This window comes from Gopherus flavomarginatus, chromosome 1 (assembly GCF_025201925.1).
Source record: "Gopherus flavomarginatus isolate rGopFla2 chromosome 1, rGopFla2.mat.asm, whole genome shotgun sequence".
NCBI classification, from domain to species: domain Eukaryota; kingdom Metazoa; phylum Chordata; order Testudines; family Testudinidae; genus Gopherus; species Gopherus flavomarginatus.
This window is the reverse complement of record NC_066617.1, coordinates 257,206,479-257,234,103: the sequence shown is the minus strand read 5'-3', so window position 1 is coordinate 257,234,103 and position 27,625 is coordinate 257,206,479. Positions and strand designations below refer to the sequence as shown.

Below are 27,625 nucleotides of genomic sequence, written 5' to 3'. Positions count from 1 at the left end.
AAGTATAGGCTTTTTTAGCTAGTTAGAGTATATAACTAAGCTTTTGGCTTTTTGAAAAACCTTCCAAACTATATTGATGCTAAAAGTACAGGATGAAAGGAGTATGACAACTACTTAAACTGGTCATTTCTTTAGGATGATTGCTCTGTATTGGGTTCTGATTAGCTTATATAACAAGCCTAGAGAATCAGTCAAATAACATATCTTTAGATTACAAAAGCTTTGAAGGGAAATGTAATACTCCAGTAGTGTAGCGCATGCTAACAAACCTTTTAAATTCTGTTGATATCTTAAAATATACTTTGATAATACAGCACACACATGCGCATGTACGTGCAAACCCCCATAAAACTCTGTGCTTTAAAACAAGCGTGAAGTCACAAGATTTGTTGATGATGTACTTTAAATAGAGATGGGCTGAGAAGGCAGTTTTTGGCTCTAGTTCCAGATATTTTTAGCCTACAGTTTCATGGTATATAAAGGCCAAGGGTGAATTCAGATTAAACTATGTCAAAAGTTCTCATGCTGTCTCCAAGTTTTTGCTCCAATTGATATCACCTGATTTCTGTCCTCTAGAATGGTGAAATTCTCATGAGATCAGCTGTTCTTGTGAAATTTCAGTTATCTTTGGGCAAAATCTCATGAAAACTGTTCTGATCAGTCATTGTTCACAGCTGACCGGGTAGTAGGTCCTATACAGTTTTGGATTTGACCTCAAACCAAAACTGGGAGGGGGTTGAATTTTCCTTCCCCAGTCCTGCCCTCCCTCACACACAAATTCAAGGTTAAGATGCAAAGTCCTGCTCTTGGCCCAACTCTGATTTTAAATATAATCCATATGCTTCCCACAGTCAGCTCTCCCATATTACCTGTCAGACTCAACAGTTTGCAGCTTTAAAAGTGGTCTACGTTTACATTTTGTCAGCTAAAATTCAACACTTCCAAATGATTTATACAGAGACAGTCATTTCAAGAGGATTCTTTTGTTTTCAAATACTCTCACAGTTTGGGTTGAAGAGTATATGCCAAGACTCATTCTTTTTGGCCTGTCCAGAATGCATGGCCCGCAGTTAGAATACCTGCTCTTTCATGCAAAGAATTACGAATGGATTCCCCATACAAGGTAAGAACTGTTCAAAATACAGACACGGTGCTCTTGCAACCTTTCCTCCTCACTCAGACACTAGGCTAGTGTTCACAAAGCCATGCTTCATTATTCATGAGATGCATTTTGTGTCAAAAACCAGGGGACCTGGAGCAGGGCTGACCTATGACCTTTCCAAAAGCAGTGAAGAATAATTCATAAGGGGTGAAAATGGAAGCAAGATGAGTCATCTGAGGCTTAAGCACAATTAGTGTGCCATGAGACTTTGTTAGCTGTCTAGCGCATCTCAGTTATGGACAGCTCCTCTGCACCAGTTACCTAATTCAACTTCAGTTTTATCACAGGCTGCAGTGTTACTACATTTTCAATAAAAATTCATTTCACGGACATGTCAGAACACTCTGCATGATGGACAGCCACTATTACCTTTTCAATGGCAGTTCTTATGTTTAATGGTGTATACTCAGCATGCAGGAATCAAGCATACTACATGCAAATTCTCTTAAAAGCCAATGAAATGGCGATCAAAGCAACACTTATTGCAACAGAAATGCTTTGTTTCCAACTATTATTGTTTTCCAATATGTGCTGTGTTTGTGCTATTTTTTTCCAGCGCTGCTGTGGTTTGAAGCTCATAATTTTACCTCTAAGCAGCTCAAAGTTTTTAGTAAATGAAAAGGCCACAACTCATTTCCAAATGAATTCAAAATAATATAAGAAACCTGTACACAAAGTATTAGCTAGTGGGAAGCAGTTGAGTTGGTACCACTTGCATAACAATGAACAAGTTAGTAAAGCTTGCAGTCTTCAACTGTTAGTTAAATGGTCTGTAGAAAAGCTTTTATTATATGTGATTTCATACTCTGATTTTGTCCTGATACATATCACTGTTGAACATGTATCATATGTGCCTTTCTGGAGAAATGAGTGGCTTATAATAATGTAGCAACTTACAGATGAACAAAAACCATGTCAAAACAACATGAAGGGTCTGGTTTAAATCAACAAAAGCCACAACATTTTTGTATTATAAGTGAAATGTAAAGGTCATTTTTACAATAGTGTTTTTTAAAATACTTTTATAATACAACAGTGCTTTATATTTGTGGGCAAGTATTTGTTAAAAAGTATGTGCAATGCTGGGAAAAAGTAAAGAAAAATATTGCCGTGAAGTAAATATCAACCCTAGAATAAAGACAAGGTAGGTGAGGTAACCTTTTTTGGATGAACTTCGGCTGGTGAAAAAGACAAGTTTTTGAGCTACACAGAGCTCTTCTTCGGGTCTGGGAAAGTTATTCAGAGGATACGGCAACATTGCAATTAAACACCAGTGACTGGCCCTTGTCAGCTGACTCAGGCTTGCAGGGCTTGGGCTATGCGGCTGTTTGATTGAGGTATAAATATTTGGGCGTGGGCTGGAGCCCGGGCACTGGGACTCTCCCCCTTCACAGGGTCCCAGAACACAGGCTTCAACATGAGCCTGAACTTCTACACTGCAATTAAACAGTCTTGTGGTCCGAGCCCCGTAAACCTGAGTCAGCTGACCTGGGCCAGCCACAGGTGTTTAACTGTGGTGTAGACATACCCAGAGTGTCACAATTACATACAAGCTGGAACAGATTGTTTAGCATAAGAAGTTAGCACTTATTCTAAATGACGATTCAAGGTGAAGTGGCTTGTTAACATTTCTGCAATCACAGGACAAAAAAAGGAGGTTAGTAGGTTGCAGATTGTTGGAATAACCCTTAAATCCAGTGTCTTTATTAAGACCATGATTTTTAGTGTCTAGCAAAGTAATGAATTTGAACTCCCAGTATAGATTTCCTTTGAGGATGGGAACTGAGAGATCAAATATGGAGTGCCTGTTTTGTGAAAAGTGTTTGCCCATGGGTGATAGGGTGGTTTTGTCTTTTTTATCATTTTGCTGGGTGAGTTCATTAGAGAGCATAGTAATTATCTGGTTTCATCCACATAGTTGTTCTTGGGGCATTTAGTGCACTGGATGAGGTACACCGCATGTTGTGTGATAGGCATGTGTAGGACCTATGGACCTTGAAAGGTGTGTTATGGGGGGGTACTGATCATTGTTGCAGAGGAGAGATGTCTGCAGGTTTTGCATCTTTTGTTCTGGCAGGATGTGATGCAACTTTGAGTTGATGTGGCCTGGTCTGTGGGGAGCTTGCTTTTGATGATGAGCTTGGGGGGTGGGGGGGTTGCGTGAAGGGCAGAGAGGGGGCTCCAGGAACGAGTTCTTTCAGGATGGGGTCCCCATCGAGTACAGGCTGTAATTCTTTAATGATACCCTGTATGGGTTCCAGTGTGGAGTGGCTAGTGACAATTAAGGATGTGCAGTCAGAGGGTTTTTTCCCCTGTATTGAAGCAAGTTCCTTTGGGGTATTTGGGTGGCCCATTCCATGATGAGATCTCCGTTTTTGGTGAAGCATTCTTGTTTGGTGAAGGCAGTTTGAAGTCTGTTAAGGTGTGTATCCCAGATTTTCTCCTCAGAGCATATTTTGTAGTATCTGAGCATAGGCGCCAACTTTTACCAGCACCAGTGGGCGCTCGCCCCAGCCCCGCCCCCACCTCATCCCAAATCTACCCCTGCCCCGCCCCCTCCATGCCTGCCCTGCCCCCATTCCAACCTCTTCCCCAGAGTCCCCACCCCAACTCCACTCCATCCCTGCCCCTATTCGACTCCTTCCCCAAATCCCTGCCCCAGCCCCACCTCTTCCTGGAGTGCGCCGTGTTCCCCTCCTCCCCTTCCCTCCCAGTGCTTGCCGCTGCAAAACAGCTGTTTTGAGGCAGCAAGCACTGGGAGCTGGGGGAGAAGCGGGGATGCGGCGCGCTCAGGAGAGGAGGCGGAGTGGAGGTGAGCTGGGGCTGCGGGGGGGACCCACAGAGTCGGCGCCTATGTATCTGATTGCCTGGCTGTAGGTAACAAATGTCTTGTGTGTTTGGGGCAGTTACTGGATCTGTGAAGATAGGTGTGGTGATCTGTGGGTTTCTTACATATAGTTGTTTTTAGGGTTCCATTGTTGAAGCTGATTGTGGTGTCCAGGAATCTGATGCTGGTGCAGGAATGTTCTAGAGAGACTTTAATGGATGGGTGGTGATTGAAGTTGTTGTGGAAATCTATGAGGGAGGTTAGGTTGTCTGTCCAAGGAATGAAAATATCATCAATGCATCTCAGGCATATCTTCCACAACACTTGCATGGCTTCACTGTGCCACAGCACTGGTTGTGCATCTAATTACATGCACTGATTGCACTGGCCCTTAATGATTTGGAAACAAACAACATTTTGTTACAAAAAATTTTCAGTCACTTTTAAGGTAAAAGTCTTTTTTGCTCCCACCCATTGTACCTAAGTACTGCAGTGATTTTTCAGCAGAGAGGAATTTTACAGACAAATTCCATTCAAAAAGGGGTAGGTTAAGGATGATTGTTGTGTTTAAGTTTTAATATCCTGGGTTATTAGTTCAGGACAAACCTTCATATTATTTTAACGGGGTGTGTGTGTGAATTTCTTTTTGATTAATTCAAGAACAAAAAAATGATAAACTGTAACGCCTCTGGGAAGGCCAAACATGTCATTTGTACATTAACTAAAATGTGTGTGATTTATCTGATATGTTAAGGTCCCTGATCCAGGTTTAGTACTTTATATTATTTTACTGATGGAGCTGTCACAATTTATCATGGCATAATTACATATTTTGGCACAGTACTGCATTGTGTGGGCCATAGTCTCATCTCCATTCTTCAGCCTAGAAATGAACAGAATGGGCAGAATTTACAGCCATAAGGTTCTGGAGAGGGCAGGTGAAGGGGAAATGCAGCTACACATTTGATCCTCCCTTACACTCAGACTCCCTCAGACCTACTTACTCTATTAAAGCTTAAAGGAAAGCTAAACTGTAACCTACACATCAAAAATATGGAAGATGGCGTAAGAAGGTACATGTTAGAGTATGGTGGAGGCTATGTCAGCTTCCAGCTCCTCGACTTGTAAATTACAAGTGAGACTTTCTTACACATTAAGGGAGTGGCTATACATAGCACTAAGGATGTGTGAGTCTAACATACACATTATCCACATCACTTGTGAGTTTTGCTCTCATTCCTGCCAGTCCCATGTAGGATGTACTCATGAGGATGTACCTCAAAAGTTTCTCTCCGACTTCTGGGGAGTTTTCAAGAAAATTTGCATGGGGTCCCCCCACTATTACATGTGAAGGGAGGATATGACTGAAATCAGTCAGTATGCTTACTATTGTATCCTGTCATAGTGTCTGACTAGTAGTTACTTGGAAAACACAGTATTGTTAAATCACAGATTTAGGTCCCTTCCAGTCCTATGATTCTTATAGGAATAAATTATTATTGATCTGTCAAGTGATTAAACATTATCTCGATTAATCACGCGATTATAAAAAATTAATCTCGATTAATCACGTTGTTAAACAATCATGGAATACGTTTTATTTAAATATTTTTTGATGTTTTCTACATTTTCAAATATATTGATTTCAATTACAACACAGAATACAAAGTGTATAGTGCTCATTTTACATTTATTTCTGATTACAAATATTTGCACTGTAAAAAACAAGAAAAAGTATCTTTCAATTCACCTCATACAGGTACTGCAGTGCAATCTCTTTATCATGAAAGTTGAATTAAAAATGTAGAATAATGTATAAAAATAACTGCATTGAAAAATAAAACAATGTAAAACTTTAGAGACTACAAGTCCACCCAGTCCTACTTCAGCCAATTGCTCAGACAACCATATCTGGTTACAATTTACAGGAGATAATATTGCCTCCTTCTTGTTTACAATGTCACCTGAAAGTGAGAACAGATATTCACATGACAGTGTTGTAGCCAGCATCACAAAGTATTTATGTGCCAGATGCGCTAAAGATTCATTTGTCCTTTCATGCTTCAACCACTATTCCATAGGACATGTGCCCATGTTGATAATGGGTTCTGCTCGACAGCAATCCAAAGCAGAGTGGACTGACATGTTCATTTTCATCATCTGAGTCAGATGCCACCAGCAGAAGGTTGATTTTCTTTTTTGGTGGTTTGGGTTCTGTAGTTTCTGCTTCGAGGTGTTTCTCTTTTAAGATTTCTGAAAGCATGCTCACACCTTATCCCTCCCAGTTTTTGAACGGCACTTCAGATTCTTAAACCTTGGGTTGAGTGCTGTAGCTATTTTTAGAAATATCACACTGATACCTTTTTTGCATTTTGTCATGTGCTGGGTCATCATCTGAGATGGCTATAACATGAAATATATGGCAGAATGCTGGTAAAACAGAGCAGAAGGCATACAGTTCTCCCCCAAGGAGATCAGTCACAAATTTAATTAACTTTTTATTTTTTAACAAGTGTCATCAGCATGGAAGCATGTCCTCTGGAATGGTAGATGAAGGATGAAGGGGCATACAAATGATTAGCATATCTGGCACGTAAATACCTTGCAACGCTGGCTACAAAAGTGCCATGAGAATGCTTGTTCTCCCTTCAGGTGACATTGTAAATAAGAAACAGGCAGCAGTATTTCCTGTAAATGTGACTGGTTGAACAAGAAGTAGGACTGAGTGGACTTGTAGGATCTAAAGTTTTACATTGTTTTGTTTTTGAGTGCAGTTATGTAACAAAAAAAATCTGCATTTGTAAGTTACATTTTCAGGATAAAGCAATTGCACTACAGCACTTGTATGAGGTTAATTGAAAAACACTATTTCTTTTGTTTATCATTTTTACAGTGCAAATATTTGTAATAAAAAGAATAATATAAAGTGAGCACTTTACACTTTGTATATTCTGTGTTGTAATAGAAATCAATATATTTTAAAATACAGAAAAACATCCAAAATATTTAATACATTTCAATTGGTATTCTATAGTTTAACAGTGTGATTAATTGCGATTAATTTTTTAATCATAATTAATTTTTTTTAGTTAATCGTGTGAGTTAACTGCAATTAATTGACAGCCCTAATCTATAACTAAGGCTACGATTTAGTCATGGGTATTTTTAGTAAAAGTCATGGACAGGTCAGGGGCAATAAACAAAAATTCAGGGCCCATGACCTGTCCATAACTTATACTATAAATATCACTGACTAAATCTTGTGAGGAGGGCCGCTGCTGCAGGGAGATCCCTGGGACCACAGCTGGGGGTGGTGCCCCAGTGGACCACTGCCAAGGGCCACTGAACAGCAGCAGCTCCAGGGACCACTGCTTGGGCTGCCTGGGGCTAGCTGTGGTGCTGCCTGAGCAGCAGCCAGTGCAGCTGGCTGCAGGGCTGCCCAAGCGACTGGTTACAGAACTGCTCCAGCAGCAGTCAGTGTGGCTGTCCCTGGGGCCACCTGAGTAGCTGGCCCTGGAGCCAGCTGCGTAGGCAGCCCCGGGGGCAATCATACTAGTCACTGCAGAAGTCACAGAGGTCACGGAAAGTCACGGAATCCATGACTTCCGCGACCTCTGTGACAGACACAGAGTCCTATCTATAAATGACTACTATGAGATTAAATGTTCCTTTGCAATATGCATCCAGCATGTGAGTTTCATAGTGATATTGTTGCCCTGTTGAGTAGCCAGGATGTTACTCATGTTCAGCAATAGGAATGACAGGATTGCTAGTAAGTATTCCATTACATAACAGGAAGTGAGAATACAATCCATGTTACTTTTGTCCTTGAAAATAATCAGATTACTTCTCAGGATTAATTTTTTAAAATGTAGAGCATTACTTTAATCAGTTAGTCTTACACACTGGACAATATTTTCCAGTCCCTGACACCTTGTGTAGTGATTTATGTCTGTACAAAGGGGCAACAAAATACTATCACATTACAATGGCAGCATTTTACCCCACTCTACCCCACAGGTATAAATGACTACATAAGGGTAAAACAATGGAGTAGCAGATCCATCATCTGAGTGTGTTCTACAGCCAATTTACAAAAGTAAGTATTATTGGCTACTTTACCATATTTTTAAATGTACACTTCACCAAAAATAATTAGGATAAATTCAGAACTAGTCTCTTTGAAAAGACTCTTTTATAAATGCAGTGTTGTCATAGCAGTGTCAGCCGCAGAATATTAGAGACGCAAGGTGGGTGGATGAGGTAATATCTTTCATTGGATCAACTTTTGATACTGAGAGGGACAAGCATTCGAGCTACACAGTGGTCTTCTTCAGATCTATGTAAGGTACTCAGAGTTTCACAGCTAAATACAAGACAACAGATAGTTTAGCATAAGTAGTTAGCACCCCTAGTTGTCACCTATCACCCTATATTGGAATCTATATGGTGCATCATGGCATATTAGGGTGACCAGATGTGCCAATTTTATAGGGACAGTCCTGATTTTTGGGTCTTTTTCTTATATAGGCTCCTATTACCCCCCACTCCCTGGCCCGATTTTTCACATTTGCTGTCTGGTCATCCTATGGGGTATCATCAAACTACAACCCATACACAATGGGGACCACATCCAGAAAAAAATCTTTCCTGACCCCCCCACCTTCTGGCCTTCAAACAAGCCCCCAAACTCTCCAAGCTAACAATCATAAGTAAGCTCCCCACAGACCAGGACACTGCCAGAACAAGAGACGCAAAACCTGCAGATGTGTCCCCACTGCTACAATGATCAATATCTCCCGCAACACACCTTTCAAGATCCATGGGTCCTATTAGAACATGTGGTATGCTTCATCCAGTGCACTGAATGCCCCAACAACCACCATGTGGGTGAAACCAATCATTGTGCTCTTGAATGAACTCACACAGGAAAATGATAAAAAATAAAAACACCACATCACCCAAGGGTGACACCTTTTACAAAGTGATCACTCTATATCTGACCTATCAGTTCTCACTCATCCTCAAAGGAAACCTGGACAAAACTTTCAAAAGATGAACCTGGGAGCTTAAATTCATAACTTTGCTCGACACTAAAAATCATGGTCTTAGGGCTTGTCTACACTGGCAACGTTAAAGTGCTGCCAGCCCTCTAAAAAAACCACCTCCATGAGGGGCATAGCTCCCAGCGCTGGTGCACTGTTTGCACTGGCGCTTTACAGCGCTGAAATTTGCTGCGCTCAGGGGGGTGTTTTTTCACATCCCTGAGCAAGAAAGTTGCAGTGCTGTAAAGTGCCAGTGTAGCCAAGCTCTTAATAAAGACACTGGATTTATGGCCTATGTGCTAACTACTTATGCTAAACTATCTGTTTGATCTTGTATTTAGCTGTGACCCACTGAGTACTTTTCCCAGACCTGAAGAAGAGCTCTGTGTAGGTGAAAAGCTTGTCTCTCTCACCAATAGACATTTGTCCAATAAAAGATACTACCACACTCACCTTATGTTTTTATTTAAATCTCAGCTGTCACTTTTTTAGTTCAGCAAACATATAAAATATTTAGAAAGAGCTCATTGTTATTTGATTCACACACATGGACAAATGGACAAAGTGGTTATTTTGAAATTTTGGTTAGGGATGGAGGAATTGGGCTCTGCCTGAGGGTACATCTACACTATGGGATTAGTCTGATTTTACATAAACCGGCTTTGTAAAAGAGATTGTATAAAGTCAAGTGCACGCGGCCACACTAAGCACATTAATTCGGCGGTGTGCGCCCATGGTCCGAGGCTAGCGTCGATTTCTGGAGCGTTGCACTGTGGGTAGCTATTCCGTAGCTATCCCATAGTCCCCGCAGTCTCCCCCGCCCCTTGGAATTCTGGGTTGAGATCCCAGTGCCTGATGGGGCAAAAATCATTGTCGCGGGTGGTTCTGGGTAAATGTCATCACTCATTCCTTCCTCCGGGAAAACAACGGCAGACAATCATTTTGTGCCCTTTTTCCCTGGATTGCGCTGGCAGACGTCATAGCACGGCAATCATGGAGCCCGTTTAGCTTTTTTTTTACTTTTTTTTTTTTTTTTTACCCCGTATGTGTACTGGATGTCGCTGACAGAGGCGTTACTGCAGCGCTACACAGCAGCATTCATTTCCTTTTGCATGATAGCAGAGACGGTTATCAGTTGTTCTGTACTGTCTGCTGCCATTGTAAATTGGCAATAAGATGACGATTATCTATCGTTCTGTACTGTCTGCTGCTATCATGGGTACCCCTGGCTGAGGTTGGCCAGGGGCGCAAAGGCAAAAATGAGAATGACTTCCCGAGTTAATCCCTCCTTTATGGTTTCTAAAAATAGAGTCAGTCCTGCCTAGAATATGGGGCAAGTGTACTAGAGAACCAGTGCATCAGAGAGCACAGCTGCTCCATGTCAGATCCCGCAGAAATGATGAGCCGCATGCCATTCACGGGGGGTGCCCCTGCAACAACCCCACCTGTTGCTTCCCTCCTCCCCCAAACTTCCTGGGCTACTGTGGCAGTGTCCCCCCCATTTGTGTCATGAAGTTATAAAGAATGCAGGAATAAGAAACAGTGATTTGTTAGTGAGATAAAATGAGGGGGAGGCAGCCTCCCGCTGCTATGACAGTCCAGGCAGGACATTAAGCGATGTGGGGGAGAGGAGCCCAGCATCCTGCTGCTATGATAGTCCAGGCAGTACAGAATCTTTTCTTTACACATGAAAGAGAGGGGTCTAATGGAGCTCAGCCCCCAGTTGCTATGATGACGACGGTTACCAGCCATTCTGTCCCATCTACTGGGAATGACCAGGAATCATTCCTATTTTTACCCAGTCGCCCTCGGCCAGCCTCACCTGAGGCCAGCCAGGAGCACTCACGGGCTGATGGTGACGACGGATAGCAGTCATATTGTACCGTCTGCCACTGGGGAGGGGAGAAGAGCGGATACTGCTCTTCACTGCTGCAGCATCGTGTCTACCACCAGCATTCAGTAGACATAGGATGACATTGAAAAAAGTCAAAAAACAATTTCTTTCCCTTTTCTTTCACGTGGTGGGAGGAGGGAGTAAATTGATGAGCTATACCCTGAACCACGCAGGACAATGTGTTTGAACCTACAGGCACTGGGAGCTCAGCCAAGAATGCAAATACTTTTCGGAGACTGCTGTGGACTGTGGGATAGCTGGAGTCCTCAGTATCCCCTCCCTCCCTCCATGAGTGTCCATTTGATTCTTTGGCTTTCCATTACGCTTGTCACGCAGCACTGTATAGCCTGGAGATTTTTTTCAAATGCTTTGGCATTTCGTCTTCTGTAACGGAGCTCTGATAAAACAGATTTGTCTCCCCATACAGCGATCAGATCCAGTATCTCCTGTACAGTCCATGCTGGAGCTCTTTTTGGATTTGGGACTGCATCGCCACCCGTGCTGATCAGAGCTCCATGCTGGGCAAACAGAAAATGTAATTCAAAAGTTCGCGGGCTTTTCCTGTTTACCTGGCCACTGCATCCGAGTTCAGATTGCTGTCCAGAGCGGTCACAGTGGTGCACTGTGGGATACCGCCCGGAGGCCAATACTGTCGATTTGCGGCCACAGTAACCCTAATCCGATATGGTAATACCGATTTTAGCGCTACTCCTCTCATTGGGGAGGAGTACAGAAACTGATTTAAAGAGCCCTTTATATCGATATAAAGGGCTTCGTAGTGTGGACGGGTGCGCCGTTAAATCGGTTTAACGCTGCTAAAATCGGTTTAAACGCGTAGTGTAGACCAGGCCTGAGACACACTCTGCTCAGTTGAAGTCTAAAGATAATGATTGCAGCATAGTCTGAAATCTCCCAAAATAGGGGTTTGTTTACAAGTGAAACATGACTGACCTTAATCATGTTTATTACTTAGAGAACTAAAATCAAATAGTAACATTTTAGGGCAGTCTGAAGTGGTGTCATTGAAAAAGAAAGGTCAACGAACAGCAAAGTGCTGCACACAATGGATAATTATGCATAAACCACAGCCATGTATTTAGGTAGGTGACCCTGATATTGCAGGTATAATAAATGAAGCTATTTATCAGACCTTATCTCTTCCTCAGCTCAGCGTTACAGTTACGTGATGCATTTTTTACCTGGGCTGGAGCACTGGATGAAAGATGAGTCAAGTCTCCGATTCTGGCAGCAGCTCGGGGATCGCTAGAGCTGATCAAAACTGGAGCACTAATGTCCATGGAATGCCTGTTATGCATGGCCTGAGAGGATTTGTGTGTCATACTGAGAGCAGTGAAGGAGTGGCGTTTCTTGGCATTCTTCTTGCCATCAATATGCCGCTGAATGGCACTGACTGCTCCTGTATTGTTTAAAGTAGAGCACTGGGCCAAATTTACTGCCATGTTGGTGTCAGATGGCAAAGGAACATCACAGCCAGATGCAGCAGCTAAGCATGTCTTGTCCATCTCTATAAGCTGTTTAGCTGATTCGTTGAGCTAAGTGCAGAGAAAAAAAAAAGAAGAACGGGGAAATTAAAGAACTGTCACATCTAGCCATTGAACCTGTGAGTTCAAATTCTGCACTCATGCCAGCGCTATTAGGACTTCACTTACAGAAGCACCAAAATCCTTCTGAGCATTTAAAAATAAATAGTGGAAGTCCATAATTCTAATACTTTTGCACCCATGTTGAGTGTAATCCCATGGAAAACAACTGGACTATTCGTCGAGTAACGTACTATCCAATGTGGGGAAGAGTATCAGATTTGGGGTCTAAATGTGGGCTTAAATATACTGCAGGCTTTAGAACTGACCCCAGAGGAGCTCTAGTCCTACTTACTGCACAAACTGTGTACTTGGGAAATTTTTGTTTAAATACTAATAATCCTTAATATGTTTATTTTGCTATGATCTGTTGGTGTACCAGAAAAGTCAGTACAATTCAGGCTAAAGAATTCAGTTTCCTGAAAGCAGCTACAAGCTTTCAACTCCCCAAGGCACTAAAGAAGACAGTATAGTATTTCTATTCACGTCAAGTGATATGAACAGAAGAAAAAAACAACACAGGAGGGAACATAATTTATACCCACTTTAAGGCCCCTTTACACAGTCAACGCAATTAAAAGGGGTCGTAGCATAAGAATTCAGGCCAATGGCTCTAAAATTGAACAGCCAGAAATGAAGAAACCCAGAACTAAAGCCCACTTTTCAAAATGGAATGAGAAGTAGTTTGCCTGAGACTACAGAAGGAGCCATTGTCACAGCTTGGGTTAGAACTCAATACTTCCTGCATTCCCTAGTCCTGAGCAGAGTGCACTATGCTAGATTCTTTTTGCAGACAATGCCTCTCTCATCTCAAATGCTTGGCCAGCAAAGTCTGGCTAAGTTTAACAAAATTGTTGATGTTGAATAAAATGATGCATTTGTTACCCTATGTACCCATGCTGCTGTATCAGTAAATGCTACTAAAGAATTCACTAATGTCACTTTGTCTATGTCCTGCCAATGTCTCTAGTATAATATCTCACTTTTCTCAGGGTTATTATAAATGTGTGCTTTAGGCTTGTCAGTCCAAGAGCATTTCTTCCAAAATCTCTCTAATATTTTTTCTTTAAACATACCTAATATTTTTATCTTGATACAAAATTAAAGCAAAGGCTTTTTTTCCAATTGTATCATTGCAACTGAGCAGTATCACAGAGAAACCTATTCTTACAAGATGCAGTCAAAGCCTAATGAACAATACACAGGAAACATTAACAATTATTCCCAAGGACTCTCTCCCACAGTTTTAAACTTAGCATACAGCCCACATAGAAGGCAGACATTGGAGAGGAGGCAGCATACCACTAATGTCTATTCTCCATCAACTATTCATGATCAATTTAACAGCCCCTGAAAAAATGCAGAAAACATGTTATGTGGAAGTCCCATTTCTCTGAGGTTCTTGACTTGCCAGCTAATATAACTCATACAGGAAAGAACCTTTCTTACACAGTTAGAAATTCTTGAGACACACAGAGGTGACCCTATTCACTGTTCTACAATGCACATTCTGGAGTAAGAAACATTTTCTAAGACACTCATTGCCAACAGTCTGAGCATCCCTCAAGGGGTGCTAACAGCTGGGGGGTAAGGACACTCAGCCAACAGACCTTTATCTTAAACTAGAACACCACACAATAGGGTTTGCATTTAATGAACAGAATCAATATATGAATAGGGTTAACTAAGGTAAATACCTGCACATCTTCACATATACTAGCACTCTGAGGTTCATCTAAACCAGAGTACACTAAATATTACATGGGATGAGTATGAATTTTATTACAGTATTGCTATTAATAAATACTAATTATTATGGTAGCACCAAAACACCCCAGTCAAGCTTGGGGCCTCATTATGTTGCACAAACATACAGAATGACATAATCTCTGCCTTGAAGACCTGACAATCCAAATTTAAAAACAAGACACAGCAAGTGAAGGTAACAGTAAGAGAGAGAGAGGGAAGACAAGAGTAACAGTAACAGGATCATGCAGTTATGTAGCTTTGTGGTGGAACAGCTTGATGGTTCCAAATTATTGTAACAGAGTTCTGAAATAATAAATGAATGAATAAATTGGGTCAGCATTTTTCCATAGCTCTCATAAGTCTTATGGACGCCTGTCTCCAGTTTACAAAGCCTCATTCCCAAGTAAGAGGTGATAAAACATTAACATCCAGAAAATAAACATAAACACTGTAATTTTTCATCCACTGACAACCTTCACCAGACAAACAACCACCTCCAATTAGTGATGTACTGCTACTGACAGTGCTGGGAATAGCTGCTGGGAGTAACTGATACCATTCAATTACAAGGCCATTTTACCAGCTGCACTCTTCAATATGGGAGCATTACAGGAGCCAGCACTGTGCACTGCACCTGCCAGTTTTTGCCTATAACAGCTGATCCCATTTGAGATTCTTCAAGAATGTCCATTATTTCCCACTTCATCATGTTCTAAATTAGTACAGCCTAATATTTGCCAGCAGGCTCCAAGTGGCAATGAAACCAGATGGTTCTTCTCTCTTAAGTAGGTGTTACAGCTCTGCTTACCGAATTAATGGAGACACCCTTACTGAATTATTTAAAAATGTTAAGGAGGGAAGCGGAGAAACTACCACAATTTATGAGATGCATAAGTCTCTTTTCTGCCACAGAACGTGATGAACTATTTTGCTAGTGAGTATCAAATGGGCTAGGCGTATCTTCAGAGTTTAATAAAGTGGTTTTTGGACTCTGTGATAGGACCCTGGTTTCAAAGCAATGCCTCATATGGAAACAGAAGTGCTCCTGCTTTTACTCTTAACATCAGAACTATGATTCATTATCTATTAACCCATTTATAAATCCCATTTGTCAATCTTATCAGAAATACAGTAATGGGCAAACACTGTAGAAAAATGATCAGGCCCTGGCGTAATAAAGAAATGCTGGAAATATTTTAGAAAAAAAGTGAATCAATACGTTTATAGATGTATAATTTTCTTTTCTTTTCTTTTTCCTTCTTTCTTGATGACCAAGTTCCAGAGGCTTATCTTCTAGTGAATCTGCCCCCTAGGTACCAATATATGCCTCATAAAGGCACTATGGATATGGAAGAAAAAGCTGAGCTAGGAGATTGATTCCTTTTTGTAACTGGTTTTTACAACTTCTTTTTTAACCTGAATACAAACCTCCCATTAAACACTAAGAATTTAAACATATCATTAGTTTCTGTTGTCCTTCAGCTGATCTTTATACAATAACTGTTTGCAGTGTCAAAGCTTACTGGAAAGCTCTTTAAAACTTCCCATAATTTGACTCATTGACAGTCTCAGGAACTGGACATTTCTAGAGCCCAGTATATCCTACTGCAATTTATTGAATCTTTAATTTCAGAATCTGAATTTTCTAACATCTCTTTGATTTAAACATAAAGGAAAGACTTGGGCTATGTCTACATTATGGACCTTACACTGGCACATCTGTACTGATGCAGCTGCACTGCTGTAAAGTCTCCTGTGTAGCTGCTCTACGCAGGTGGGAGAGAGCTCTCCCACCAGCATAATTAAGCCACCCCCAGCGAGTAACAGTAGCTATGTCAGCAGGAGAGCACAGCTGACATAGCGCTGTATGCACGAGCGCTTATGCCAACAAAACTTATGTCACTCAGGGGTGTGTTTTTTTCACACCTCTGAGCAACAAAAGTTTTGCCGACATAAGTGCCAGTGTAGACATGGTGTTAGGTTGAAATTCTAACCCCTCTGAAATCAATGGCAAAACAACCGTTGACTAAAATGGGGCCAGGATTTCACCCCAACTATTTATATAACGAAGTGAGGCATGGGGATATCACAGAAAACTCAGCATATAACCATTATGGATAGGATCCTGCCAGGTGCCAAGCACTCTGCCCTGACGCAACAAAGGACTTAAGTACATGCTTAACTTTAGGCATGTGAGTAGTCCTGCAGTTTGGGGGCAGAGTGATCAGAATATTGCTAGGTGAAGTTCTATAGGAAACTTGTGACAGGAAGGAAAAGATCTATTGGAGAGGACCATGTAAGAGTTGTGACATAACATGAAACCTGCTCCTTATGTAAGATTGTCTATAGGGGCTCAGTGAATTGATTTTGGGTCGCACATGGCTAAGATAATTGTATAACAAGTGTCAGCTTGTAGGGTTACAGTGTCCCCTCCCTATGAGGAAATGCTCACACTAGTGGTAACTGCACTGATAACTGGGGTTTGGTTTTTCTGGTTTTGTCTGAGGGACAATGATATTCTCAAAACAAGTTTCCTTCAGGGGCTAGCTCACCTCCACACAACTTTTGCTCTCAAAGGGAACAATGATCAAGCTCCATTTCATTTAAAAATCCGCTGACCCTGGTCTGCGTCTCGTTGCTGAACAATTCCCAATATAAGCTGTCATGATTCTGGCATTTAGCTAAAGACAGTCCATCACCAGGTCACACAAAATGAACCAAGTGTTTTCCCCCCGCCTCCATTTCTTTATTTGGCTTTTAAATATTCTACTTAAGTCTTAACCACATGGGCTACAAAGGTACAAGCACTAAGCTGGATCATTCAGGACTACCCTGCTGCCAAAATTGTTTTATTAGACTCTGGATAAACTTCACTTTTCTGCAGAATATGTTATGATGATTTTCTCTCTAACAGACATTTCAATCTCATATGTGCATGTTAAAAAGGGATTGGGTGCAAATGCTATCAAAATTGACATGATACAATACTGAGCTACATTGTAAATTGGACTACATACCTATACATGGGAGTAAGAATTCTCCTTATGCCTCTTTGTGGCCTAATAGACCTTGGGTCTTGGTGTGCAGGAGTATGCAGGACTATTCGTCCACTTCCTCCCTCCTCAGAGCAGGTGGAATTGACAATAGAGGAAAAATTATATGATGGCAAGCATGGATTGCCAGACTGTGTGTGTGTGTCATAATCTGCTGCTGGCATAGGCTAATACCTAATTACTATACTATGGAGCAAGGAGGAAGCAGAAGTGTTGTATCTACACTAGGAACTTTCTCCAATATAGTAATGTTGCTTAAGCCTGTGATTTTTTTCCCTTTTACTATATTTCTATACCAGCAAAAACACTAGTGTAGATGCAGCTATACCAGCAATAGAGCTTTTTTGGTTATTTATGTATTTGGTTATAGATTTGCTTTTGAGTGATGTCTAGCTGACCAAAGACACAACTTCTCTGCGGTCCTGATTCAACAATACATTTAAGCACATTCTTAAATCCCATCAATGGGACTAAAGTGCTTTGCTGAATAAGAATAGTATTACTCAAGCATTTCTAGTGAAGCACATGCCTGAGTATTTTGTTGAACTGGAGCCAGCCTCATCTGAGGAGTGGAATTTATGTAAGATCTCCAGAAAAACAATGTTTCATGTTTTCTATGGGCCTTCTGCGGAAACAGTTACCTAATGAAAACATCAGGGATTCTGGTTTGCAAACACAGGTACTGTGTAAACAACGAAGTCATGTTGAATTCAAGCCCCATTAAAAACAAAGGGGGGAAATCAATGTCTGCTTAATAAAAAAGGATACAATGGTAAGGAAAGAAAAATGTATTCACCGCACTCTGCAGTTAAAAAGCAATTAAAACTATTAATAAAGTTTCTTCACAATGTCCTTCTGATAAGATTAGAAATGTCTGTACCCACAGGCTGCTAATTTTTATATTTTACAGTTAACAAATACAAAGAAGGTTAAACACGCTGCTATTTTATGCCTTTCAGAGACTTTGGTAAATTGTAGCTCCATGGCTGATTTTTTGATTAAAATAAACAGTCTAAATTGATTACAGTGCTTGCAGTCCACAGTAGGTATTTGTAGAAAATATTATCCTCCTAACTCTCAATAAATTTGTTACACTAGGAATGTTACTTATATCACAAGTGTGGTGATGTGGATCAATGAATGAGAATGTAACTACATAAACTGCTTCTGCCCTTGCCAGATTAATAAGAACAGCAGCATCTTTAAAAGTGTTCTCAACATTCTAATACACAAGAAACTAAAACAAAAATTTAACATGTTCAAGAAGCTTTTGTTTGCACTCTCCAAGTTTTAAACCATAGGATACATTCTGCTCCTGCTAAAGTGAAAAAGCAAAACTCCCATTGATTCAAATGGAAATAAGCTAAAATGTATCCTTAATTACTGATGCTTTAAAAGTTTGTGGAGTAGTTAATGAAGTTTAAACAGAACAGTTCTGAAGATTTACAAATGGGTTGATAAAAACCAAGTATATTTTGTTAAAGTTATACTAAATACATTTATAATCTCCATGTTTATAGAAAGCATCCCAATTTAAGAATGGTTTGAATGTGTTGGATGAAAGTTGTAAGATCCTTGCTCAAAGTGCCAATTTATATACCCTTCTTTCAAACAAGGAGACATTAATGAAGTATAATGTAAAAGAAGAAATTATAATGAAAACCAAAGCATTACTATATAGTTCTTGGTGTTAATCTCTGTAACAATCCAGTGTTGCGAGTGTTCTAATTTATTGCAAGGCAACGACCAGCAAACGTAGAACAGACTTTTCTGGAAATGGTTTATTCACTGTGGAAGAGAAACTCCCACAATCCCCCTCACCCACTGTGATTCAGAGAAGATTTGCTCCACACAGAATGAGGCTGAAAATGAAAATGACAGACTGTGCAGGTGCACAAAGTGACAATGGGTATACTGCTAGGGCACACTGGCAACTCTAAACTCCATGTCTCTCTACAGCTGAGATATGGGGTTCACTCAGATATAAAAGCCTGCTAAAAACATAATCATTCTCTCAGGAGAAGATAAATCCCTAAACATATCGTTATGCAGCAGATTGCCTATATTTCTCTTAACAGGCTTACCTAACTTCTGGAGGGAAAAATTCTCTTTAATACTGTTCCTTGAAACATAGAAGGTATTTAATAAGCTATTTTCCTGTTTAACAAGATCTTTCTTATTTAGCACCATTGTCATTTCTAAAATATCTAGAGGCTGAAGGAATGTAGTATATTAGAACAATATGTTCTTGAAAGTATGTGTCATCATAATCCTGCAAAATGAAAATAAATGATGCATGCAGCAGGAATAAACATTAACTCATGGGTGGTGAATTGGGAATACTTTTTTCTTTTCCTTTTTCTCCACAGTCTTTGGACAGAAAATGATTCATATGGATATAGGACAAACAAATAGGTTGGGGAATCACATAAAATATATAGTTTATTGCAAAGCATAACTCGTTACCTTTTGCAAACGAAATCTAAATGAATGACTATTGCTGAAGAGAAAAGGAAAGAAAAAAAAGCCAGGAAATTAAAAATAAAAGAACCCACCAAAAAGAATGTCAGTTTTCTAATTTTTCCTACTTCTTTCTGGAACAATTCCGGCTTTGCAGCCTTCACCCTTCAAGTATGCTGACTATTCTGACACTGACATGTCATCTCCAGATGAAAGAATCTCAGAACTGCTGTACATCTCCAACATCACTGAGGATATTTTTCTTCATATCTTTTCACTATGGGCCCGATTTTGCCACTCTTAGTCATGGTGAGTAATATCTTACTTCACAATTGTCCCCATTGAAACCAATGGGAGAGTTAGCAGATTAAGGTCTTACCCAACGTCAGTAAGGTTGTATGATAGGGTGTTTACCCCACACAGGTTGCAAAAGAGCAATATGGGCCTCAGAGACCAACTAATCAGACTGCATCCGGAGGGTGAGCCAGGACTAATCAGAAATAAAGCCCATAAAGCCCAACTTGAGAGAGAGCAGGGTTTTGTCTCCCTAAAGGGCTTGATGATCCCTACTGAGGACAACCCGGAGGAGAGAAGGTGGGGGAAAACGGTTATCTACCTTTCGTAACTGTTGTTGAGATGTTTTGCTCATGTCTATTTCCCTTAATGATAGCGGTAGGGCTGGCTCCAACACTCTCTGGAGCCCCGCACTCATGTGCCGGTACATGAGACGCCGCCGGCCCTGCACCCTCTCAGTTCCTTCTTGTTGTCAACTCCGATGGTGGGGATGGAGGATGGGTCATGGAATGGACATGAGCAATAGATCTCGAAGAACAACAGTTACGAAAGGTAGGTAATAATTTTTTCTTCTTTGAGTGCTTGCTCTTGTCGATTCTATATTCGGTGACTCACAAGCAGAATCCCTGGAGGTGGGCTCGGAGTTCACGGATGTGCGGCTTGCAATACTGCTGTGATAAATGAGAGGTGGAATTGTGGACACCCAGCCAGCCAGTTGGCTATGGAATCCCTCTTGGTGGTTGTTCTCTACTTGCTTTACCTGTAAAGGGTTAACAAGCCCACAGGTAAAAGAAAAGTGAGTGAGCACCTGACCAAAAGAGCCAATGAGATGGCTAGAACTTTTTAAAATTGGGGAAAATTTTTCCTTTGTCTGGGTGTTGTGGTTCTCCGGGAAAGAGGGGAAGAGGGAGTAGTTAGGCTCTGAGAAGTTTAAGCCCAGGGCTGGCTCCAGCTTTTTTGCCACCCCAAGCAGCAAAGTGTGTGTGTGGGGAAATAAAAAAATAAAGCCAATTGGCAGCACTTCAGTGGGAGCTCAATCGCACGGCTTTATTCTTCAGGGGCAATACAGCGGCAGGTCCTTCGCTCCCTCTCTTCCTCTTTGGCAGCAGCTCAAAGAAGAAGAGAGGGACTGAGGGACCCTCCGCTGAATTGCCACCAAAGACCAGGATGTGCTGCTCCTTAATTTACCTTTTTTAAGAACAGGATTGGATTTTTGGTGTCCTCAAAGGTTTGTGCAGATGTTGTTTAATTAGCTGGTGGCAGCAACTGATTTCCTTTGTATTACTTTCTCAGCTCTTCCCCAGAGTGGGGTAAAGGGCTAGAGGGTACCCCACAGGAAGGAATTCCCAAGTGCACCTTTCTGGTTTCAAAGAGTTTTTTGCATTTGGGTGGTGGCAGCATCTACCCATCCAAGGTCAGAGAGAAACTGTAACCTTGGGAGTTTAATACAAGCCTGGAGTGCAGGGACAGCTCTAGGCACCAGCAAAGCAAACACCTGCTTGGGGCAGCAGGGATCTAGCATGGGAGCTGAGAACCAACAGGGGGCCCTGGGAGCTGTAGTTCCTTGGTTAGCTCCCTGCCTATAGAGCCAGCCCTGGAACAGGGAAAGAACTACATTTCCCAGCATTCCCTTGGCCGCTACTAACTGGAAAGGAAGGAGGGGGACCTCATGCTGCAGCGTGCTGTAACTGGACAGGTGCACTGTGAAGGGTAGGGATACCACATTTTAACATTCAAAAAATAGGACACTCCACGGGGAGGGAGGGTAGCCCCAGCCTGCCACCATCCACTCCCTCCGACTGCCCCCCACAGAAACCCCAACCCATCCAACCCCCTGTGCTCCCTGATCACCCCCTCCCGGGACCCCTGCCCCTAACTGACCCCCATGACCCCACCCCCTATCTAAGCCTCCCTTCTCCTTGTCCCCAACTGCCCCCTCCTGAGACCCCCCCCAACTTCCCCCTAGACCCCACCCCCTGCCTGTCCCCTGAAAAACCCCTGGGACTCCCATGCCTATCCAACCGCTGCCTGTCCCCTGCCTGCTCCCCCGAACCTCTGACCCATCTAACCCCTCCTTCTCCCTGCCCCTGACTGCCCCCCCGAACCTCCGCCCCATCCAACCCCCTCTGTTCCCTGTCCCTTGACTGCCCCCCTGGAACCCCCTACCCCTTCTCTAACCCCCCCAGCCCTCTTACCGTGCCACTCAGACCAGCGTGTCTGGCTCCGTGCAGCACCAGACACGCTGCTGCATACATGCTGCCATGCTCCCCCGCGGAGCCACAGCTCCCCCCGCCTCCCAGCACCTGACTTCCAGATTTGAACACCTCAAAATTCAGGAGTGCTCAAGCTCAGTTTGGGCAGCTGTTACTTCATTTCTCCCAAATCAAATTTACTGATTCACTGTAACTTGCTGTAGAAAAAGTAGGATAAAATTGAGCAAGAAATGCTTCCCAGTGGTTATTAGGACTGGAATTGCTATTCGCAACAGCCATTGCCTTTTTTGTTTGTTTGTTTAAAAGGAAGACAATGATATTGCATTGGCAAATTCCCCATAGAAAGAAAAAATGGAACAAAAGAATAATAAATGAACCTCAATTTTTCCTCATTTATGGAGGACAGTCTTATAATATGCATCCAGATATCCTCCAATCACACAAGCTGAAAATTATTCCAGTTTACTGCAGTTCTGTAACTATATGGGGACCAATCCTGTCTGTGTTCTGTGCACATCTAAAATTCCTGCTGACTGACCTGCCCTGGGAGCGAGTTACCAGTGACCCAGGGCTGCGGCGGAAGGAGGGTGCAGGTGTGGTGGGGAAGCCCAGGGCGGGGCAGCAGGAGGTGTGTGTGGGGGCAATGGTGGGGGGAAGAGGGAATCCCAGAGCTGGAGCAGCAGGGGGTGGGGGTGGGGGTGGAGAACCCAGGGCTGGGGCAGCAGGGGGTGTGGCGAAGAGCCCAGGGCTGGGACGGGGGGCAGCCAAAATTTTTTTGCTTGGGATGGCAAAAAAACCTAGAGCCGACCCTGCTGGAGTGGCCAGTATTATTTTTTAGAATCCTTGTGGGCCCCACTTTCTGCACGCAAAGTGCCAGAGTGGGGAATTGGCATTGACAACTGCTCTGCCGAAGCTGGTGTCATCCTGGGCCTGTTGGGTGATGATGTAATGGGACACGAATGGGCAGTTGGGCCAGGAAAGCTGTGATAAGGCCTGCACTGTGGTGGAATAGGCTGCTACATTTGCCGGCAGAAACACCTTTGCCTGTTCATGACAAAACTTGATGCAGATGGTTACCCGTGAAGAGATTCTCTGCGAAGAAACCAGCAGACCTTTCATCCTATCTGTGACTGCAACAAAGAGCCGTGTTGACTTGTGGAAGGTTCTGGTCCTCTCAATGTAGAAGGCTAAGGCCTGTCTGACATCCAGGGTATGTAATCTGCATTCTTCACTGGATTTATGAGGCTTGAGAAAGAACAGCAGAAGAAATAGGTCCTGATTTTTGTGAAACTTTGACACCACCTTTGGCAAGAAGGCAGGGTGAGGTCGCAGCTGGAGCTTATTCTTGTAGAACACCATATAGGGTGGTTCTGATGTAAGCGCTCTAATCTCAGAGACTCTTCTAGCCGAAGTAATTGCAACTAGGAAGGCAACCTTCCACGATAGGAGAAGCAGTGAACACAAAGCTAACGGCTCAAAGGGAGGCCCCCATTAGCCTTGACAGCACCAGATTCATCTGCCAAGGTGGGATAGGGTCACGAACTTGAGGATAAAGTCGCTCCAGGCCTTTCAGAAATCTTATTGTCATATCATGGGAAAAGTCAGATCTGCCCTGAACTGGAGGATGGAAGGCCATGTGGACTGCCAAGTGAACTTAGATAGATGAGAGTGCTAGACTTTGGTGTTTGAGATGCAGCTGGTAGTCTAGGATGGATTGCAGCGAGGTCTGATCAGGAGACAGATTTTGGTCCAAGGCCCAGCATGAAAAGTGTTTCCATTTGGCCAGATAGGTTGCCCTGGTGGAGGGCTGTTACCCATCAGGACCTTCTGGACTTGTGTCAAGCATGCTTGCTCCTCCCCATTCAACCATGCAGCAGCCATACTGTCAGGTACAGGGATGCTAGGTTTGGGTGCAGCAGACATCCATGTTTCTAGGACAGTACGTCTGGCCGGAGTGGGAGTCCTAGCGGTGCTGCTATCGAAAGCTGCAACAGTGTGCCAAACCAGTGTTGGTGCAGTCATGCTGGAGCTATCAGGATAACCTTTGCCCTCTCCTGCTTGATCTTCATGAGTACTCTATGTACCAATGGTATTGGCAGGCAGGCATACAGTAGCCACGGGAACAAGAAGGCATTGGACAGGGAATTTCTGTCGAGCCTGTGGATTGAGCAGAACTGGTGGCACTTCCTGTTCTGTCTGAACACAAACAGGTCCACCTCGGGAGACCCCCATCTCTGGGAGATCGCGCTGGCCACCTCTGGGTGGAGTGACCACCCATGTCGAGATGAGAAGGACCTGCTGACATGTTCTTGGCACCTAGGAGATGCGAAGCCACGAGATGAATGGCATGCCATACACAAGTCCCGTAGCCAGAGAGCCTCCTGGCAAAGGGCCGATGAGTGGGCTCTGCCTTGCTTGTTGATGTAGACCATCATGGTGGTATTGTCCATTTGGATTTGGACAACTCTGCCCTTCAGGTAAGGAAGGAATACTAGGCAGGCTAAGCGTATTGCTCTGAGCTCCCTGACATTTATTTAAAGGAAGTGCTCCTCTTGCAACCTGATCCCTTGCATGCTGATGTCATCGAGGTGGGCTCCCCAGCCCAGGTACAACGCATCGGAGACCAGCGTCACCGATGGAGATGGGGTGACAAAGGGAATCCCCTTCCAACACCGACTGAGAGTCTGTCCACCACTCCAGGGATGGCAGAACATGTGGCGGAACTGCGATGACTACATCCAGGTTGTACCTGATGGGAGCACAGACTGATGCTAGCCACATCTGCTGCTACAGGGATTTGAGACATAGCCACACATGCAGACCACATAAGTACATGCTGCCATATGGCCCAACAGCCTGAGGCAGACCCGGGTGGTTGTGAGAGGGTGTGCTCTTATGTGGGTAATAAGCTCTGACATGACCTGGAACAGCGACTCTGGTAGGAAGGCTCTGGCCTGGGTGGAGTCGAGCACTTGCCCCTATAAACTCTATCCACTGAACCAGGTACAGGGTTGGTGTCTGCTTGTTTATAAATAGACCCAGGTCCTGCCAGGGGGTCCACAGGTTGAGGTTGCATTGAACCTGGGCTTGTGACTAGCCAGTTGTTGAGGTCCAGGTATATCTGAAAGCCCTGGTGCCAGAGGTAAGCTGCCACTACTGCCACACATTTCACAAACACTCTTGGTGCAGCAGAAAGGCTGAAGGGTAGCACTGTGAACTGGTAATGGCGTTGACCCACTATGAAGTGTAAGAACCTCCTCAGTCCATGGAAAATGGAGATATGGAGGTAAGCATCCTTTAAGTCAAGGGTGGCGAACCAGTCTCCCAAATCCAGAAAGGGAATGATGGAGGCCAGGGAGACCATGCGGAACCTCAACTTCTTCAGATATTTGTTGAGGTGATGAAGGTCTAGGATGGGCCTGAGCTCCCCTATAGCCTTCCAGATTAGGAAGTATTGGGAATGGAATCACTTTTCCCTCTTGTCTTGAGGAACTTTCTTGATGGCACATACCCAAAGGAGAGTTTCCACCTCCTGGGCTAGAAGCTGCTTGTGAGGAGAGTCCCTGAAGAGGGATGGGGAAGGGGAGTGGAATGGAGGGGAGGAGGAAAACTGCAGGGTGTAGTCAGATCCAGATGTTATAGTGCTGAGCACCCAGTGGTCCAAGGTAATTCAGGCCCATGCAGAAAGGAACAGAGATAAACGGTCCAGAATGAGAGGGGGGGCTAGATCCTGAACAGAGTCCAGTGCGTTGCCCTCAGGGGCTCCCTCAAAATGATTGCCATTCATCACCCTGTTGGCAAGCAGTGCCCGAATGAGGGGGCTGAGGAAGACTGGATTAAGTGGCAACACTTAAACCCTCTGCTTTTCCTCTTGTAGGAGTCTGCCGGGAAGGACCTGAGCACCTGGGTGGTGGCTGGTGCAGATGCTGCAGTTTCTGCGTAAGACCACGTGGAGCCGGTCAGCTCTGAAGTAACACTTGTGTAGTTTATCTACCCTAAAGCAACTTGAGCTTGTAGTTCAGTAGTTCTATCAGGACTTCTGCTTTCCACCTTCATGTCTTGAGATGGTGCTCAGAAGAAGCCTCCAGGCTCTGCTCTCTCCTGATGCCTACCAGGACTTCACCAAGTGTTGTGGGAGGTGAAGCTCTGAGGATTCCTGCTGACAGACACCTTGGCAGTACTTCTCCTGGATGACACAGGGTATGTCTGCACTTGGACATAATTTCCAGCTCAAGGAGACATTATCTTGATCAGAGTTAGTGTGGGTAAGCACTAAAAATAGTGTAGCTGTGGAGGTGTATGCAGCGGGAGAGGCTAGCTGCTTGAGCATGTATCTAGCATCTCAAACAGGTATGTACTCAGGGTGTCTAGCACCTCCCACTGTTTGAGTCACTGCAGCTATGCTGCTATTTTTAGCACACTGACTCAATCAGAGCTAGTGGAGGTATGTCTCCTCTAGCTGGAAATTACGTCGCCAGCTTTAACCATAAACACACCAACAGTCTTCTCAGAGCAGTAAGTCCAAATTCAAATGTTAGCCCTTCAAACACTATAAATACAGTGACTGGCTCTCAGGAGAGACAACAGAATAAAGTGGATTTGGAGTTTCTAGGCCATGCTCTTGACTTGTAAGGTGGCTAAATGAATTAATGAATAAAAAAAATCCACCCATAATGAAAAATTTCTGGAAGTGCATGACAATGATTTTGCCTGTTGCTGTATCACACCATCTCAGTGACAATTTTTTTCCTAAAACATTCTTCTCTGATAGAGGCCCCCATGCACTGCACCCACATTCGGCAAGTAGAGACAGAGTGAATCCTAAGCAACAGGATTTCAGAGTTTTCTTTTACAGTGTGCGCCACTATGATGACATGAGCTGCACTCATGCAGAGGCTCTTATTATTACATTAATTGTATTATCAAAGCTCCTTGGAACCCCAGTCCCGGACCCAGACCCCATTGTGGTAGGTGCTGTACAAACACAGAACAAAAAGGCAGTCCTTGCCCCCCGGAGTTCACCATCAAGCTATACAAGAAGAGACAATGGATGGATACAGACTGGGCAATGGAGGGTTGCAAGAAAACAATGAGAAAATACACATCAGCATTATAGGCAGTGCTCTCTGCCCATCTACAGTCTTAAGTATTGTTAAGTTTATTGCAGGCATCACAGAAAAGCAGGCCCTTAAGGAGGGATTTAAAGGAGTATAATGTATTGTCTTTGCACATGTTTATGGGGAGCTCCTCACTAACATGAGGGGCCATGTGGGACACGAAAGGAGTCTGTTTGAAAATTCAACAAGTGCGTGACAGAGACTGGCACT

General features: G+C 43.2%; 1 protein-coding gene across 1 annotated transcript in view; it reads right to left on the bottom strand.

Annotated features, from left to right (window-relative positions):
* The window catches only part of SH3RF3 (SH3 domain containing ring finger 3), a 413,174-nt gene that overhangs the window by 83,634 nt on the left and 301,915 nt on the right, over positions 1–27,625 (bottom strand). The window contains exon 4 of the mRNA XM_050921775.1: positions 12,128–12,481. Coding sequence (XP_050777732.1) covers positions 12,128–12,481 — 354 coding nt within the window. The remainder of the gene's footprint in view (positions 1–12,127; positions 12,482–27,625) is intronic.